Here is a 16,587-nt window from a genome sequence, read left to right as displayed (position 1 = left end):
ACCTTGAATCTCAAAACCTTTTATAATTAAGAAGATAAATAGTGATTTTCATCTCATAAAATGCTTATAAATTTATCACGATTAAAATTCAAATTTTAGTAAAAAAAAAATATATAAATTCGTCTATTAGTTAAAAGTTAAACTTTCCATTAATTACCGTTAATAAGCCTAAGAGTATTAAAGAAAAAAAAATTATTTACTCAATTAACAATGAGAACCCCAAAACTAAACCCCAACAAAACCTAAAACCCTCTCTCATTTCCAATCCCCTAAACCCTAACCTCTCCTCAATGGGTAGAAACGAAGCCGCCATTTCCTTCCTCACCAACGTCGCCCGCACTGCCTTCGGCCTGGGCGCAGCGGCCACCGCCGTCTCCTCTTCCCTCTACACCGTCGACGGCGGCCAGCGCGCCGTCCTCTTCGACCGCTTCCGCGGCATCCTGGACTCCACCGTCGGCGAAGGGACCCACTTCCTCATCCCCTGGGTCCAGAAACCCTACATCTTCGACATCCGCACTCGTCCCCACACCTTCTCCTCCGTCTCCGGTACCAAGGACCTCCAGATGGTTAACCTAACCCTCCGCGTCCTCTCCCGCCCCGACACCGAGAAGCTCCCCACCATCGTCCAGAACCTCGGCCTCGAATACGATGAAAAGGTCCTCCCTTCCATCGGCAACGAGGTCCTCAAGGCCGTCGTCGCGCAGTTCAACGCCGATCAGCTGCTCACGGAGCGGTCACAGGTCTCCGCCCTCGTCCGTGACAGCCTCATTCGTCGCGCCAAAGACTTCAACATCGTTCTCGATGACGTCGCGATTACTCACCTCTCCTACGGCGGGGAATTCTCCCGCGCAGTGGAGCAGAAGCAGGTGGCGCAGCAGGAGGCGGAGAGATCGAAGTTTGTGGTGATGAAGGCCGAGCAGGAGCGGAGGGCCGCCATTATTAGGGCTGAGGGTGAGAGCGATGCGGCCAAGCTGATCTCGGACGCCACTGCCTCGGCCGGGATGGGGCTGATCGAGCTAAGGAGGATTGAGGCGTCCAGGGAGGTGGCGGCCACGCTGGCGAAGTCGCCCAACGTCTCGTATTTGCCCGGTGGACAGAACTTGCTCATGGCTCTCGGTCCTTCGCGGTGATCATTGTGGCGGTGATGGTAATCTGTTTGTTGAATTGATTTTGAAGTTATGTGATTTATGTTTGAATGTTTTTTTTTTTTTTTTTATATCTAAATGCAAGTTAGTAGTAAAACTCAAGTATAAAATATGGTAATTGCATTGCTGGATTTTTGGGTTTTAATTTTTTTGCATTTCAGTTAATTAAGTGCGAGTCCTAACTTCGAGGAATCGTTGTGATTAGTGTGTTATGCAAATCCAATGCACATGGATGACAATGACATTGCACTTTTCGACACATTTTTAGTTGAGTGATGACTGCAATTTTGTTGTGCTCCTTGGTATTGTAGAAAATTACCGACAAATGCAGCTGATGCAGCTTCAATTGCGATAGCAGACACATACAAAACCTTGATGTTGTGGACAAAATCATTGTGTCACTGATTAGTTTTTTAAAACCTCGTTGAAAGTACATAGAATTTAAACTCTTTAGTATTGAGTGTAAGGGTTTATAAATCATTGTGGCCACAACATCAAGGTTTTTGTGGTCTATAATTTTTTGCAATAGCAAGAATTTCAACTTGGAGGGATTATTGGAAATGTTGTCTAATGCATGCTAACAATTGCTTGATGAGGAATTTTATCAGTGCACTTCTTGATATTGTCTTTATTATTGGGTGGAATTTAATGCTGATCTTATTAATAAAGAGTAGACTTAGATTATTTTGTAGCGTCAACATGAGATTGCAGCTAGTAGAGAATCTCTTATTGATATAGATAGGTTGCAAGTTGGATAGGTTTATCTTAATACTAATGGAGTGGATTTTTTTTCTTACTGTTGCACTGCCTTGTCTTATTCATTGGAGGTAGTGGCTTCCTTTGATGTATTTAAATTAGCCGTAAGGGCTGGCTTAGTGTTCCACAACATTAACTTTTTAGTGGGCGTGGCAAAAGATAATTCATTAAGAGGGAAAAGAAATACAAGGATGGGTAATCAGAAATTCATGAACTGTGATCCAATTACAAGAGCACATTTCAATAGATCATATTGTCGCCTGTTTTTGCTCCATAAAAACTTGAAGAAGATGGTCATTGGACATGTCCAAATGCCCAAACAACACAGTACCCTAGCTACTACACTGTGCAAGAAGGGCCTTATTTGGTTGGTGCATCTACAACAAATCATTAGTGTTCACTCTGTTAAATATCATAGTCCAAATAATTTTTTAAAAGTAGCTTGAAACCTTTCAAAACAAATCTACAGCTAAATTGTCTGCAGACATTGTCGCACTTTTGCATACACTACCACACCCAGTCACCCATTAACATTTGAACTCAATTCTGTGCCTGTTTTTGCTTTTCTAATTAACAATATCTCTGCAAGTTTAATTAAGTGTTTGCGGACTTTGTTCTGTGAAGTTAATGTCCAACCCTTTTTCTTCTGATATAATGCCTGGATGTTATGAAATTTATCTGGGATGCATTGGCTGACACTGTTCACTCAACTCTGCTAAGTTATTTTGGTTATATGTTGAGAGATAAACTTCCTGCTGCTTCCATTTTAAATTATTGGGATTATTTAGCTGTTACTTTTTGAGATTAATTTGCCCCTTCTGCCTCTCCTGATTAAAAAAAAGAAGACATTTTTGATGTCCAACTGTACTTGATTCAAGTCTTTCACCATTGCCAAGCCCCCCTAACACATTTCCTTCTCCATTTCAGGGCTCAACGATGCTGTGTGATGACATGCTTGGATCATCTTTGTCTTTAGTTTTTCCGTTGTTGGAAATATTTTTCTTGTGTTTTCACTTGTAGACTCTCTCATTTGAGCATAGTTCATAATGATTTTAGGAAGGTAATAAGTTAGAAATGAATTTGGACCTTCGTTTTTTCATGGTGAAAGGGTCTGTTTAGTTGCAGAGTAAAAACTATCTCCAAAGTATATAAGGTGAGAGAGGAACTTGAATACTTGATTGTGTGGTTAATGTTGGTTCTTTGACCTTATCATCAATTTACCGAAGTATTTCAATACAGTCGGTGCCTTCGGTTCAATTTTATTTGTCAATTTGGCTATTTTTGCTTGGAAATCAGATAAACTTGTTTTGGTTGTGAATCAGGCAATGTAACTGTGTATGTCCTTGAGCCCCCCAAAAAATTGAAAAACATTCTTCCCTGCCACCCTAAGCTATTGATTTACCTTTTTAATTACAGATAATCTTTTAATTACAAGTCATTGAATAAGGTGTGTTTAGAAACCTGTTAAGACTCGGTTGAACTGAGATTTCCCACTTTCCAATGCGCAAACTGAGAAGAGGAGAGTTGGAGTCACATTCAGTTCAACTGAACGGAAAAACAATAATGCACTAAGATAGTTAATGTGTCATTAATTGATGTGTCTGTATCTTTGGAAGCAAGGCTTTTATTTGGGATGCTAGGAATAAAAAAATATAACATATTTAGAAATTAGTGAAGAGCCGAATTTATGATGATTTTGTGGATTAAATGAAGTTGCGCAAACAAAAGTCCCATTATTTTCTTTGGGATCTTTGTTTTTTTTTTAAAGATGTCTTTAATCCTTCATTCACATCCATCATCAATTTTTTCCGCCTATGAACATATATTAAGTACGTGAATTTTAAATTAGAAATTGCATTAGAAAATGCAGTATATCAAATAATAAAATACATGTGTTATTTATACTTAAATTGATTTGGATGTAAAATGTTAAACAATAATATTAAGTTTATAAAACATTATATAAAAGAAGCCATTCTTTTCTATTTGAAACCGCTTTTCTTGAAAAAGTAACCAACTACGTAGTGTTTATTCAATTTGTGCAATAGTTTTTTATATTTTATATTATTTTAAAATCATAATGTATCAATAATAACTTGTGCCACACGAGTTCAACCAAACTAATTTTTAAATGTTTTTTTTTTTTCATTTTACCAAAAAAAAAAAGACATTCATTAAATATGACATTTCATAGGTAACATTTGATAAATTGATTAAATTCATTATCTAGTGACATCTTTATATGACATTTCTATAATAATTCATTATTTGAATAATATTATAAAAGATGACATTCCACAGTTAACTTTATTTTTTTGCTTTCTAACTACGACTTTCACTATTTTAAGTTTCTTTTTTTCCAAAGCTATAAAATGAAATTAATATAATAAAATGTCTCTCTTTTTATATAATATCAGTTTTGATCTAGTGATGAGAATTTAACTAGTTTGTAAATAGTTTTAAATTCAAACTTGATTGCTGCACAAGAAAAAAAAAAACTATCACTGTCGTAAAAAATGAATATATGTTATATTTTCTTCCCATTTAGAGAGTGGAATGGGACCAATTTTTTCTTATTTCAATTTATAATTATTCAAATAATAGAATGATAAAATTATTTTGAATTAAACATATTTTAATCCATGAAAGTATGTGATATTGATATATTGATATCTAACAGATGAAAAATTAAAATTTAATCATCTAATATGAAAAAATATGATAAATTTATCCCATCGAACATTCATGCTTACCTTACACTTCTACACCCAATTATCATAAAAAAATGTGTTGGTTACTCAGTGGAACTAATTTTTCCGCATATATGATATGAAATAATATAAAATATAAAAAACTATTACACAAATTGAATAAACACTACGCAGTTGTTTTTTTTAAGAAAAATAATTTCAAATAAAAAGAATGACTTCTAAATAATATTTTATAAACTTAATATTATTGTTTAACATTTTACATCCAAATCAATGTATAAGTATAAATAACACATGTATTTATTATTTGATATACTTCCTTTTCTAACTTAAATTTTGAATTGTGGTATGTTAATAAAGAATACAAAATTTTAGTATAAAATTCACGTATATGTTCAAAGGTGGACAAAAATTGGTGATGGATGTGAATGAAGGATTGAGGACATCTTTCAAGAAACAAAAGATCCCAAAGAAAATACTGGGACTTTTGTTTGCACAACTTCATTAACTCCTCAAAATCATCATAAATTAGGCTCTTCACTAATTTCTAAACATGTTATTAAATTTGTTATTCCTAGCTTCCCAAATAAAAGCCTTACTACCCAAGGTACAGACTCAATTTTATATATACAATGGCCTTCCACTTCCATTGGAATCTGCATCAGCATGCAATGGTGATTGAAGCTCCCCAGAATGGGAGGACTTTTTCGACTTAGGGTACTTCGAAAAAGCTGCATAATAGTCTCCTGAACTGCTTGCAGAGTACATGGATGACGTTGGTAATCCATTAATTTTAGGTAAACCAGTTTTTTCAGGCAAACCATATCCTCTTTCAACTGTGTCAGCTTCCAGAGGCAGCTCCTCCAAGTCCTACCAAGATGAAATACAATTACCAGACAGTGGCTATATATTTTGTTGCACGTGTTATTAGGTAGAGAGGCTAGATAAAATAAATAAATCTTGGACCATATACATCTGGAAGTAATGAGAAGAGAATCAACTAGGCAATTGTGACAAGACAAAAGCATGCATGTAGAAAAGAAGCATCATGTCATATTGAAACCATAAACATGCATTAAGAAAAAGTGTTGTAACATGTTGCAACCTTGTCCTTTGAAATTGACTAACAATTTACAAAAAAAAAAAAAACTTGGACCACATACATCTAGAGAAGTAATGAAAGGATCAACTCAACATTGACGACAAGTCAAAAAGCATCACGTCATCTTGAAACCATACACGTGCATTAAGAAAAGAAGTGTTGCATCAAGTTGCAACCTTGTCCCTTGCAATTGACATACAATTCACAAAAAACTAATTATGGTTGAGTACACTACGTGAGAACCAAATATAGTCAAAAATAGCTGATTAGAATCAAGAAACAAATTTTTCTTTAGAGCAGTGGTTTATTGGGAAAGTGGGGAACAAATCTTGACTATTAGATTTTACACGAATTATTAAGATTAAAACACAATATCAGATAACTTTTTCATAGGGACAACTTTTAATTTTGACCATTTGTGTGTCGTTTAAGGGTTAGCATTTGTTTTTCTCACCTCTTACAATAGTTGTCAATCAAGTGCTATCACACAATGATTGCCGGTTGCAGAGCTGAACGGCCACCCTCGCTCATGAGGACTTCATTGCGGAGTGGCTCACTGTAGCTGCCAATCACGACTGATTGTGGAAATCACAGCCAAAAGTAGGCCACTCCTGTGTTTGGACCATTAAAAAACAGGTGGCAGCTTTCTATTTTTCTGAAAGAGAGGAAGGTGATGGTTGATGGGATGGGAGAAACAGATTAGTGTCTTTTAGGTTTTTTGGACCTGGGGATGTTTAGCCAAAAGTAGGCTGCTTCGGTGTTTGGGCCATTAAAAAAAAAAATCTTTAGAGCAGTGGTTTATTGGGAAAGTGGAGAACAAATCCTGACTATTAGATGTTACATGGATTGTTAAGATTAAACACATAATGTCAAGTAACTTTTAATTTTGACCATTCGTTTATGGTTTAAGGGTTAGGCTATGTTTTTCTCACCTCTTACAATAATAACCTACTGCTCTAACTAAACAAGCAACATAGATTGCAAACATCTCTACCATGATAAAGCAACCAATTTAAATGAAGTATAACTAAACATGCCATGTAAAGTAACACAGAAACTCGGTAAGTCTTCGCCATTAAAAGGTATTAGGACTGTCAACCTTAAAAGCCTGCTGATAAGCTCGGAGAAGTTCTCGACAGCGCTTTCTTTTTAGGGCTATCTCATCTGGTTCTCGCAACATCTCTTCAAACAGGTTGTCTCTGGTTTGAATTTTAACAAAGTAAAATAAGCAATCAACATCAGAATCAATTACCACGTCACTGCCACAACCACTATGTTACCTGTATAGCTTTTTAATAAAGACATTGTGCAGCTCTCCCTTGGCCTTGTCTACCTGATAAGATTTAGTAAAAGTCATTCACTAGTATATGTTGAATGCATGAAAATTCAAGTATTCTCAACGACTACAAAATCAATAGCAGAGAGTATATAATGAAATATTATGAATGTTAGCAAAAGAACACCACCAACCCCAATCTCCCTCTAAAGAATAGCTTCCTACCAAAGAAAACCTAATAGATTTGAACTTATTGAGCAGACTCACCATTTTCCATAGGAGACAATATGCATATCTAGTAGACAATGTCACTTAGGTTAAGACGTAGAAATTCTTGTGAAGAAAAGAATTATTTGTTTTGACATACAATCTGTTACAGAATTTAGGTGGAAAAGAGAAAGAAACAGAAAGACAGAAAGAAAGAGGGAAAGAGAGAAGAAAACAGAATAAAGAGGATAGAGGAAAGAGGAGGAAAACAGAGGTCAAAGGATTGTGCACTGCACTTCTATGTAAAGTCTCAGTCTACATTCAGTCTGTCTAAATTACAACAGACCTACCTTATTTATAGACAGCTAACCAACAGCCATAAAATCTAACTAACAGTAGATGACTTCCTGACTAATAACTATCTAACATCCCTTTTACTTATTATATTTACATATCAAAATCAGTTTTTGAAAATATATTATTTCTCTTTGGATTTTCGCCTACTGTATCTTTGTCAATTATTTAGGATGGGTGACAGCTGTCACAGTAAGACAGTTGCCAGTTAGATTAGTTATATCAATTTCACCTGTCAAATCATCTGAGTTCTCTGCATGTATATATATGAATTAATCTAATTACTATAATTACAATAACTTTCCTTTTTAGTCTCTACTTAAAAACCCTATTAGTCCCTACGCATACCATTTTTAATCTCTTTTAGTCCTCATCGTAGGGACTCAGGACACACACACACACACACTTCTTTGTAACACAAGTGAACACTGATTTTAATTGCACATTCAATTCAATGGAATGTTATTTTTCTCTCTTTCACAAATTCCTATAATACATTTTAGGCTTAAATACATTTTCCGTCCCTGCAATTTAGTGTTTTTTTCATTTTTGTCCCTGCAATTTTTTTTTTCATTTTAGTCCTAGCAAAATGTGTTTGTTTTGTTTTTTGCCCTTGCACTTTGAACAATGAGAAAAATGCTTTAAGGATGAAAAAAAAAGAAATACATTTTGCAAGGACTAAAACGAAAAAAATATTTTGTAGGGACAAAAATGAAAAAAACGCTAAATTGCAAGGATGAAAAATGTATTTAAACCTACATTTTATATTAATACTTACATGAATTTTTGTACCATAATTGTTTTACATTTAAAGTTATTTGTGTTAGTTGTTTAAGGTTTAGTCCACACAACTTGTATAGACACCTGTCTACAAAATCTTTTCATTACAAAACAAATAAAGAAAAGCAAAATATAAGGGCATGTTGATTTCTGCTGTTTAAAACTGTTTTTGTTTTTAAAAACAAAAAACAAGAAAACTTGTTTGGTAACTCTAATTTTTGGAAACTTTTTTCAATAACAATCTATTATAATTTTAAAAAAAAAAATCAGAACATCTTTAAGTAATTTTCGTTTTCTACCACTCATGCTCTTCCTTACAGTCACATCTTTCCCCACTTCTACAATCTACTCTATAAAAAATAGTTTCTGAAATTTGTTTTATAAAACAGTTCTTGAAAACTAAGAAACAAAAACACAATCAAACACACACACTCTAATTTCTGTATGCAGCACAAAAGACAAGAGATTGCTACTTTGAAATTTATAATTGCAATACTTCACAAAGCCTACAAGGAAGATGAGGTAAAGTACCAAGAAATACATAATTGCTTTAGGGACCAAATCCTCAACATTTTTTCTGACAATGTCATAGTATGATCTCAAAAGCAACTTTGTTACTGTTATGTCAATAGCTTCTGTCTCTGAATAGCTCTCTGATGACCTCAAGACAGGAGGTGGCTACAAAAACCAAAGCACAATATGAAATTTACACCTAAGGAACATATTGATAAAGCTGATGATAAAAAACAGGTCACACATATATACCTCTCTCAAATGGATCATAGAGAATGATTGCTCCACACTGTGAACTGGTTCAGTATGTGGTTTACTAGCTACATTCTCCTTCACAATCGTATGGCTATCACCTCCACCAAAAATGGATGAGATACCCCAACTTGATCCACCAGTGTTTCCTGAAAAAATACCCAAGGACTAATAGAAGCAAATATCTCAAAATAATACATTGATACCTAAAAATCACTTGACTAAGATTGGACAACCAAAAGAAAAGCTCAAAAAATAAATAATAAATAAATGCAACAAACCAAAACATTAAATAGAATATACAAATTACCAGAGGATACAACTTTTTCAGCATCTGATGCAGCATGGACACCCTGTTTTACATTTATATCAAAATAATTGAGTAATAACAGTGAGATGCTAAATTTCATAGCCCTTACTTTTATCACTAAGATATTAAGGAAAAATTCTTGTCAATTAATCAGTACACAATTACAAACCGGTTCAGTAACTACTCCATTAGCTTGTCTCGCAAGAATGGCCCGAGACTTCACACTTCTTTCAGAGACTGATCCCTTGTCAGATTCCAGAACCTCCTGTAGAAGATTAATAAGAAAATTTTAAAAGAAAAGAAAGGCTAGCATAATACATATTTCAAATGAAAAACATGAAGCATATTTGGAATTAGATCTCAATAAGTATACCTTCTGCCGAGAAACAGGTATAGAAACCATAGAAGACTTGGTCTGTTGCGAGGCAATTTCTAATGCTTTGCTTCCACCAATAAAATTATGGTGGGAAGTGTTTATGTAGTTCAACTGTATAATTGAGCAGCATAAATAACTAAATAAGAAACCATGGACAAGAAATTGATGATTCACTTAAATAGATTGACCATCGCAATTGACACAAATAAGCTGACTGACTGCCTTATGGCATGCCAATGGTTTCTACTAGACAACAAAATTTTATGAATATCTTTAATTGAGATGATTTTTCTATTTTATTTGAAGAGAGAGAACACCATTCACCAATGCTCTAAGACAGCATTCCAACTTCCCAAGCCATGCTCAGAAAACTAAACAAGCATTAAGTAAACTTATTTCAATTTGTCACACCTGGAAAAATTAGATTATTTCAATAATCAATTATTTTTATGATCGATTATAATTAGAATCAATTTTTATTTGGGTAAGTTCGCTGGAAAGTGCTTTGAAGATGATTAATTTCATTCGGATGCAACCAAAAAATCAGCTTTGACATAACAGCTGAAAGAAAAGATAAGTTTTTGGGAAATAATCATAAGCTACAAACTTCCAGATTCATAAAAACAGCTTATTTTTAGGATTAAAAAAAAAGCTTTCTACAAATTTCAGCCGATGTCCCAAACATCCAGCTTATTTTATGAACAACTTTTTTTTCCATAAAAACAGCTGAAATTTGGGATCATAATCTTTCCCAAAGATGATCGAATTTTCAGAAATCCCAACCCCATCAGTTAAAACTTAAAAGAGAGATACATTCTAAGAAATGAAGCCTCCACATACCCACTAACAGCATAACTTCATAACAACTCCATTGGAATTGTCTCATTCTGTTTATGTGGAACAATATTAAGGAAATCAAGGAGTTAACTACAAGATTACAGTTGAAAATTGAAAGGAATATCAAGAATGAAACTTTTATCAGTTTCTGACTAGAAATTCAAATGACATAAAACACAATTTGGCAATAACTTAATTGAATTTGAAACCAAGTTTTGGCCCAGCAACCAAATTTTGATGAGCTCTTTTGATGCAATAGAAGATAGGTAGAGGATGGAGGAAATATACATTTATACTTCAGACAAGTTAAATTTCAGCATACCTCCATTGCTATTAAGTGTGCAATCATGTTCTCCAAGGCTTCAAGGCCTTCTCGTAAAAAGTTCCCTAGAGCTTCATCCATGCGCTTCCACAAGAAAGGGAATCGCTGCAGTTCAATCACCATACAGCGATGGCTGATCTGCAGAGAAGGGATATTGTTTAGGCACATACTTGATAAAGCAAGACAACAGAGATGAAAATCTTTAAAGCCCTGTTCCTACCTTTATTAATTCATCATATATAAACCTGGCACACTGAAGACTTGGATCCAATAGACGGGATATTTGCCTTCGCACAAGGACTTTAAATGGCACCTGATTATATGGAAATAAATAGATAACATTGTTTTAGATTTGGATTCACAAAGTATGGCAAAACATTTACAATCAACTGAGAAAATTTCAAAATATAATTTCTGTCTCTCCATTGTTTTTTAAGTAACAAGACCTACAGATGGAGCAAACACTGCTGATTTAGGTCCAGTAGCATTTTGTATGGCAGTACGAATGTCGTCATCAGTCAGGTCTTCACACGGATCCACCTCCTTCATGATAGCATTAAGTTACACAACAAGGCAAGGAATTAGCACATTTTGCCTATCACATAAAACTCAACACCATAAAACCATACAAGCAATAACAAAATTATATTTTCCTTTCCCTTGAAAAACATTGAATTATAATCCCTGTGAATTCAAAAAGGAGCATTTAACATTTATAAAATTGTTTTGAAACAAAAAGGAAATTACTTATTTTCATAGTTTAAAAAAATCACACATGATTAGGAATATTCAATAGTATTATTTGTTTAACAATATTTGATTAATATCAAATCAAATAAATAATAATAATAATAATAATAATAATAATAATAATAATAATAATAATAAATGATTGGGTAATTGCGCATGTATCCATGAAATGAAATAAAATTGAGGGGCTAATGCGTTAATTATAGCCTGCTTATTTCCCATCTTTAAATGTAGCATGAGAGCAGGCATATTTTTAACATCCATACGTAAATAAAGGATTATATACCTCTAAACTTCTGAAAAAGATAGATTGAAAAATGTAATGGATTCGTGCTCCACCAAATAGTTCAGATGTAGAAATCTCCTCATTATTTCCCTCAACCATGGAGGAGAAAGCTGTTATCAAAAAGAAAATGGAGATAGCATTTGCTTAATCGGGAAAGGTAACAATATGTAGAATACCAGTTAACAAATACAAAAGCAAAAGAAAATACAAGTTCGTGAATAAAAGATAAGAAACCACACAGTTGGGATAGTTAGGTACCTTCACAATATTTTGAAAGAATATTCAGTAGAAGTGCAGCCTGACCAGCCTGTCAGAGACGAACAATGATAAATAACACGGAAAAATTCCAGCCAAAGTAGAAAAATGTTTTTTTTTTTTATCACAATAAGGAGAATAGTTATACAGTGCATTAAGTGTTTAACAAGTATGGGGATTGGAGATATATCCAAGATACATATCCCAGTATTAACACATGCCTTGGACTCAGTGATTTCCCCATAGCTCGCATACTCCTTCGCAACAGCAACTAGTGAAGTGCTTATACGTGCTCTCAGCCCAGGTAGCACAGCCATTATATGTTGAGCTAGAATCTGCAAAAAGTCGGACAGGCAAATGTGCATGCCATATTGGTGTGCATTAGTCCAGAAACCTCTGTCTTGTATGAATTCATAAAGGATTAATCTTTTACAAAATTTGAAGAATTCAATTACATGCAAGAACTATCAAAAAAATTTCCCTCTCCAATGTTGACATGGTACGCATTTACTCTGAGAAAGTTATAATTTGGTTATATTCATACACTCTTCAAATTTATCCCTAACAGACCCATCACCCACAACAAATCATTATTTCAGCTCTCCTTCCTCCTCTCCCTTTCTAGAGAATGATAAAAATTATTCAAAGCAAAATTCCAAAGCCATCACAAAATCAGCATTGAAGGTCAAACAATTAAGTGCATTTCTTTGAAACCTCCGTCTTATAGGTAAAGGATATAATTCAATGATTTTGACCAACTTCATAAAAAGGAAAAATGCTAGGATCCAATTGTAAGATATACATGGAGTCCCACATTGGAAGTAACGTGGGGTTTATACGTTGGGCTCTCAAACTACAATAGCTAGCTTTTGTGGTGGTGTTCTCCAAAGGTTCTTATAAAAAAGAACCTAAATATTATAGTGTTTTCAATGTCACGAAGATTCTACCTGGTTCAACCTCTTTGCTAGTTGAGGAATACCGCAACTATCTGCTAGACTGTTGTATACCTATCCATAAAATAAATAGATAAAAATAAGTATATATAAGCAGAAACACTAGATGATAACTATGAATAGGAACTTCCTTACAGAACGACTGCAGAAAAATTTCTCTTCAGCAGCAAGAGCATCCTTTATACTCCGGTTCATTTGAATATCCTAATTTGATGAAACAATAGACAAATTATATTTCAGCATAAATATTGACTTGACCACCATGTTAATCAACAAGTTTATATTTATTTGCATTTGCATAGTACAAATATGCATGGTGTGTGTATACAATGACCTGTGGTATAACATCTAATAGGACATGTGTAAAGGTTAAAGTAGTTTAATACTGCCTTTATCACCGTAGTATAAAATCACTACCTCCTGGCAACGATTTACAACACCTACATAACCAAGTCGGAGGGGAATAACTTTTCCTAGTAACAGATTCCGAGCATCAGTACCTCTGTCCATGATATCCAACTACATTCCAAATTACAAGTGCCTAACATTGTCAGAACATGGCAACAGCTTAACCAATTTCACAAATATACGTGTCAGTTAAAATGTTAGTAGAATATACCGAACCTTTGTGATAACACCGATTGTTCTATTACCTGCAACAAATACAAGAACCTTTAGAAACCAACTAGAGAGATGTGAAAAGATTAAAATTTGAGACACATGAAGCAAAAATCCACCATCAGGATCAGCAATCCCTGCCATCTGAAGAGCATCAGAATTAGCCAAATCTGAATTTGCCGGTGTGACAGCTAAAATGAGACAGGTGGGAGTTTTGATATACGACATGATCATTGTTCTGATTCGAGCTTCAATATCAGAAGGCTGGTCACCAACGGGAACCTTCGTAATGCCTGGGAGATCAACAAGTGTGATATCAAGAACATTTGGTGAAAAAATCTTGAGTCGAATCTGCTTGTCAGAGACACCTTTGTTCCCTCCTGCTTCCCTATCAGTTTCAATCTGCAGAAAGAGAGAGAATACATATACAAGCCAACAGCAGAGATTAAAAAAGGTTTAAATGCGGGTTTGATTTACTGTTGGGAGGCCACCAAACAGCCGTTTAATCAAAAGCTATGAATTCCTACTTCTCACAAAACATGCATGGGAAAGTGTGCCCGTTCAATCTAACATTAAACCAAAACACACTTAACTAGTACGCTGAGTACCTTATATGTAATGAGTATTACATTCTGTAAGGACGCTAATAATGAAAATCTCAAATTCAATCACTTTTCAAGCTTGCAGCATGAAAACTAGTTCCAATGGATAATGGACCCTCAACCAAGAAGACAGTATAACTTGTCCATACGGTAGTAATGTCGATGGTACACTGAAAGCTATAGTGTCGAATGAGAAAACAATATTCCTCAAAGTTCATTTAACTAATCTACGTTCAATTATAATCCATTTCACTAATGTCAAAGGATCAACTTACTTAATAGAAAAAAGAGGTTGAAGTGAAGAACCTGAATTTCCCTGCGAATCTCGGAGAAATCGTGGAATTTGCGGCCGGGGAAGTGGAGGAACTCGCCGTACTCGTCGTGTTCAGGGGCCTTGGTCTGGACGAGCTGGAGGACGAGGGGGCGGCGCGTACAGATTTCGTTGCCGCGGGGGAGAAAGTCGCGGCCAACGAGTGCTTCAAGGACGCTGGACTTGCCGCTGCTCTGGCTTCCGACGACGGCGACTTGGGGGAGGTCGATGGTGGATTGGGAGCCGACGCGGGCGAATATGTCCTGAAGACGATTCACTAAGGAGATCACACTCGAACCCAAAGGAGCAGTATCTGATGCTGCTATTGGAGGAGAAGAAGAAGGAATATCCTCCGCCATAACCAATGGATGGAACCCTAGTTAGGGTTCTGAATTGATTGAATTTGAATTGGAGTGGGCACTTGGGTTCGCGTTGCTGTGCAGTGGCGCTGCCTCCTTCCCTCCCTCACCGTCTAACGTCTATTCTTGCCCTTTGGAGAACTGGCCAATCGCGTGACCACCGATTTCTAATTTGATTTGCGATTTTTTGTCTTCTAATTTTATTTTTCGTGATTTTAATCTTCAAACTTTAAAAAATCCAAAATTTTAATCCAATTTTTAATTTTTAAGTACGTTAATTTCGTTTCATTCTTAAAATATTGATTAATTAAATTATTTATTGATGATATCTTAAGTAAACATGCTGGATGTTATAGAGTTCAATTGAATAAAAATAAATAAAACACATACAAAATTAAGAATTGGATTAATATTGTAATTTTTTTTAAAAAAAATTTAGAGAGTAAAATCGCGAGAAAAAAAATAAAGAAGACTAAAATCTCATAGATATGAAAGAGGATCAAAATCATAGATAAATATTATTAAAGGGAATCAAAATTACAATTTTGTTGGAAACAAAAACATGAAAATGTCAACTTCTAAGTAAAAACCTCATGATTTTGATGACAAAAATGGTTAATAAACTTTGATCGACTAAACAAGTTATTTGAGTTATTTAGATTGATCTTTGGGTCCAACAAGGAAAAACATTCTCTCTTAGATGTGTTGGATCAAGTGGTCTCAGAATAATTAAGAAGGTAGTTGAATTAATTATTCCTAAACCTTTACTAATTAAAAATTACTTTTTTAAGGCTTTTACTAAATTGTTAAGAGAATGAAGAGTAGAAGAGAAACTTAATAGAAAGTAAAAGCGGAAATTAAAATGCACAGTGGAAAGTAAAAGAGTAGGGAAGAAGGAGACAAACACACAAGAGTTTTTATACTGGTTCAGCAACAACTCGTGCCTACATTCAGTCCCCAAGCGACCTGCAGTCCTAGAGATTTCTTTCAACCTTGTAAAAATCCTTTTACAAGCAAAGATCCACAAGGGATGTACCTCCCTTGTTCTCTTTGAACCTAGTGGATGTACCCTCCACTAGAACTGATCCACAAGAGATGTACCCTCTCTTGTTCTCAGTCAAACCCAAGTAGATGTACCCTCTACTTGTATCACAAAAAATGTACCCTCCAATGTGTTAAGACAAAGATCTGAGGTTGTTAAACCTTTGATACTTTGTGAATGGGGATACAAAAGAATTCTCAGGCGGTTAGTCCTTTGAATACTTTTGTATTAGGGAATGGGAAGAATCAAAAGAATTCTCAGACTGTGTTGTTTTGAATTCTTTGACAAAGGAGAAGGGAGACACAAAAGAATTTTGGCGGTTAGTCCTTCGTTCTTTTGGAAAAGGGAGAAGAGAGACACAAAAAGAATTCAGGCGGTTAGTCCTTGGCGAATTCTTTTTGGCAAAGGGAGAAGAGAATGAAAAGATGAATAGCACAAGTTTTCAAGGTTTAGAAAACCAGAAAACTTCAG

At 34.9% G+C, this 16,587-nt stretch overlaps 2 protein-coding genes across 3 annotated transcripts; one reads left to right on the top strand and one right to left on the bottom strand.

Annotated features, from left to right (window-relative positions):
- The first annotated feature begins 208 nt into the window (after positions 1-208).
- Positions 209-3,171, top strand: LOC114409466 (prohibitin-3, mitochondrial-like). 2 transcript variants are annotated; one of them, XM_028372941.1, is made up of 2 exons: positions 209-1,176; positions 2,829-3,171. In XM_028372941.1, the coding sequence occupies exon 1, from the start codon at positions 291-293 to the stop codon at positions 1,128-1,130; it is 840 nt and encodes a 279-aa protein (XP_028228742.1). In that variant the 5' UTR covers positions 209-290; the 3' UTR covers positions 1,131-1,176; positions 2,829-3,171. The 2 variants fall into 2 exon arrangements, with proteins under 2 accessions (XP_028228742.1, XP_028228741.1); XM_028372940.1 differs by having other exon boundaries at positions 210-1,147.
- Positions 3,172-4,961: 1,790 nt separating this feature from the next.
- On the bottom strand, positions 4,962-15,246 carry LOC114409465 (dynamin-related protein 3A-like). The gene is made up of 20 exons (XM_028372939.1): positions 14,712-15,246; positions 13,923-14,205; positions 13,810-13,838; positions 13,603-13,704; positions 13,321-13,389; positions 13,180-13,239; positions 12,454-12,567; positions 12,236-12,284; positions 11,978-12,087; positions 11,392-11,484; positions 11,162-11,254; positions 10,942-11,079; positions 9,780-9,893; positions 9,576-9,671; positions 9,407-9,449; positions 9,097-9,245; positions 8,863-9,009; positions 6,995-7,047; positions 6,814-6,913; positions 4,962-5,482 (listed from the first exon to the last, which is right to left on the bottom strand). Exons 1-20 carry the CDS (start codon positions 15,072-15,074, stop codon positions 5,234-5,236), a joined length of 2,454 nt encoding a protein of 817 aa, XP_028228740.1. The 5' UTR covers positions 15,075-15,246; the 3' UTR covers positions 4,962-5,233.
- Positions 15,247-16,587: the final 1,341 nt, after the last annotated feature.

The sequence above is a fragment of the Glycine soja genome, chromosome 4, assembly GCF_004193775.1.
Source record: "Glycine soja cultivar W05 chromosome 4, ASM419377v2, whole genome shotgun sequence".
NCBI lineage: Eukaryota > Viridiplantae > Streptophyta > Magnoliopsida > Fabales > Fabaceae > Glycine > Glycine soja.
The sequence above is the reverse complement of the archived record's forward strand: the minus strand, read 5'-3'. Positions and strand labels throughout refer to the sequence as shown.

Coding starts and splice junctions, on each gene's coding strand:
- LOC114409465 (XM_028372939.1), bottom strand. CDS start 15,074: ATGGCGGAGGATATTCCTTCTTCTTCTCCTCCAATAGCAGCATCAGAT. Junction 14,206..14,711: donor AGATTCGCAGGGAAATTCAG/GTTCTTCACTTC, acceptor CTCTTTCTGCAG/ATTGAAACTGATAGGGAAGC. Junction 12,285..12,453: donor GGGAAATCACTGAGTCCAAG/GCATGTGTTAAT, acceptor CGTCTCTGACAG/GCTGGTCAGGCTGCACTTCT.
- LOC114409466 (XM_028372941.1), top strand. CDS start 291: ATGGGTAGAAACGAAGCCGCCATTTCCTTCCTCACCAACGTCGCCCGC.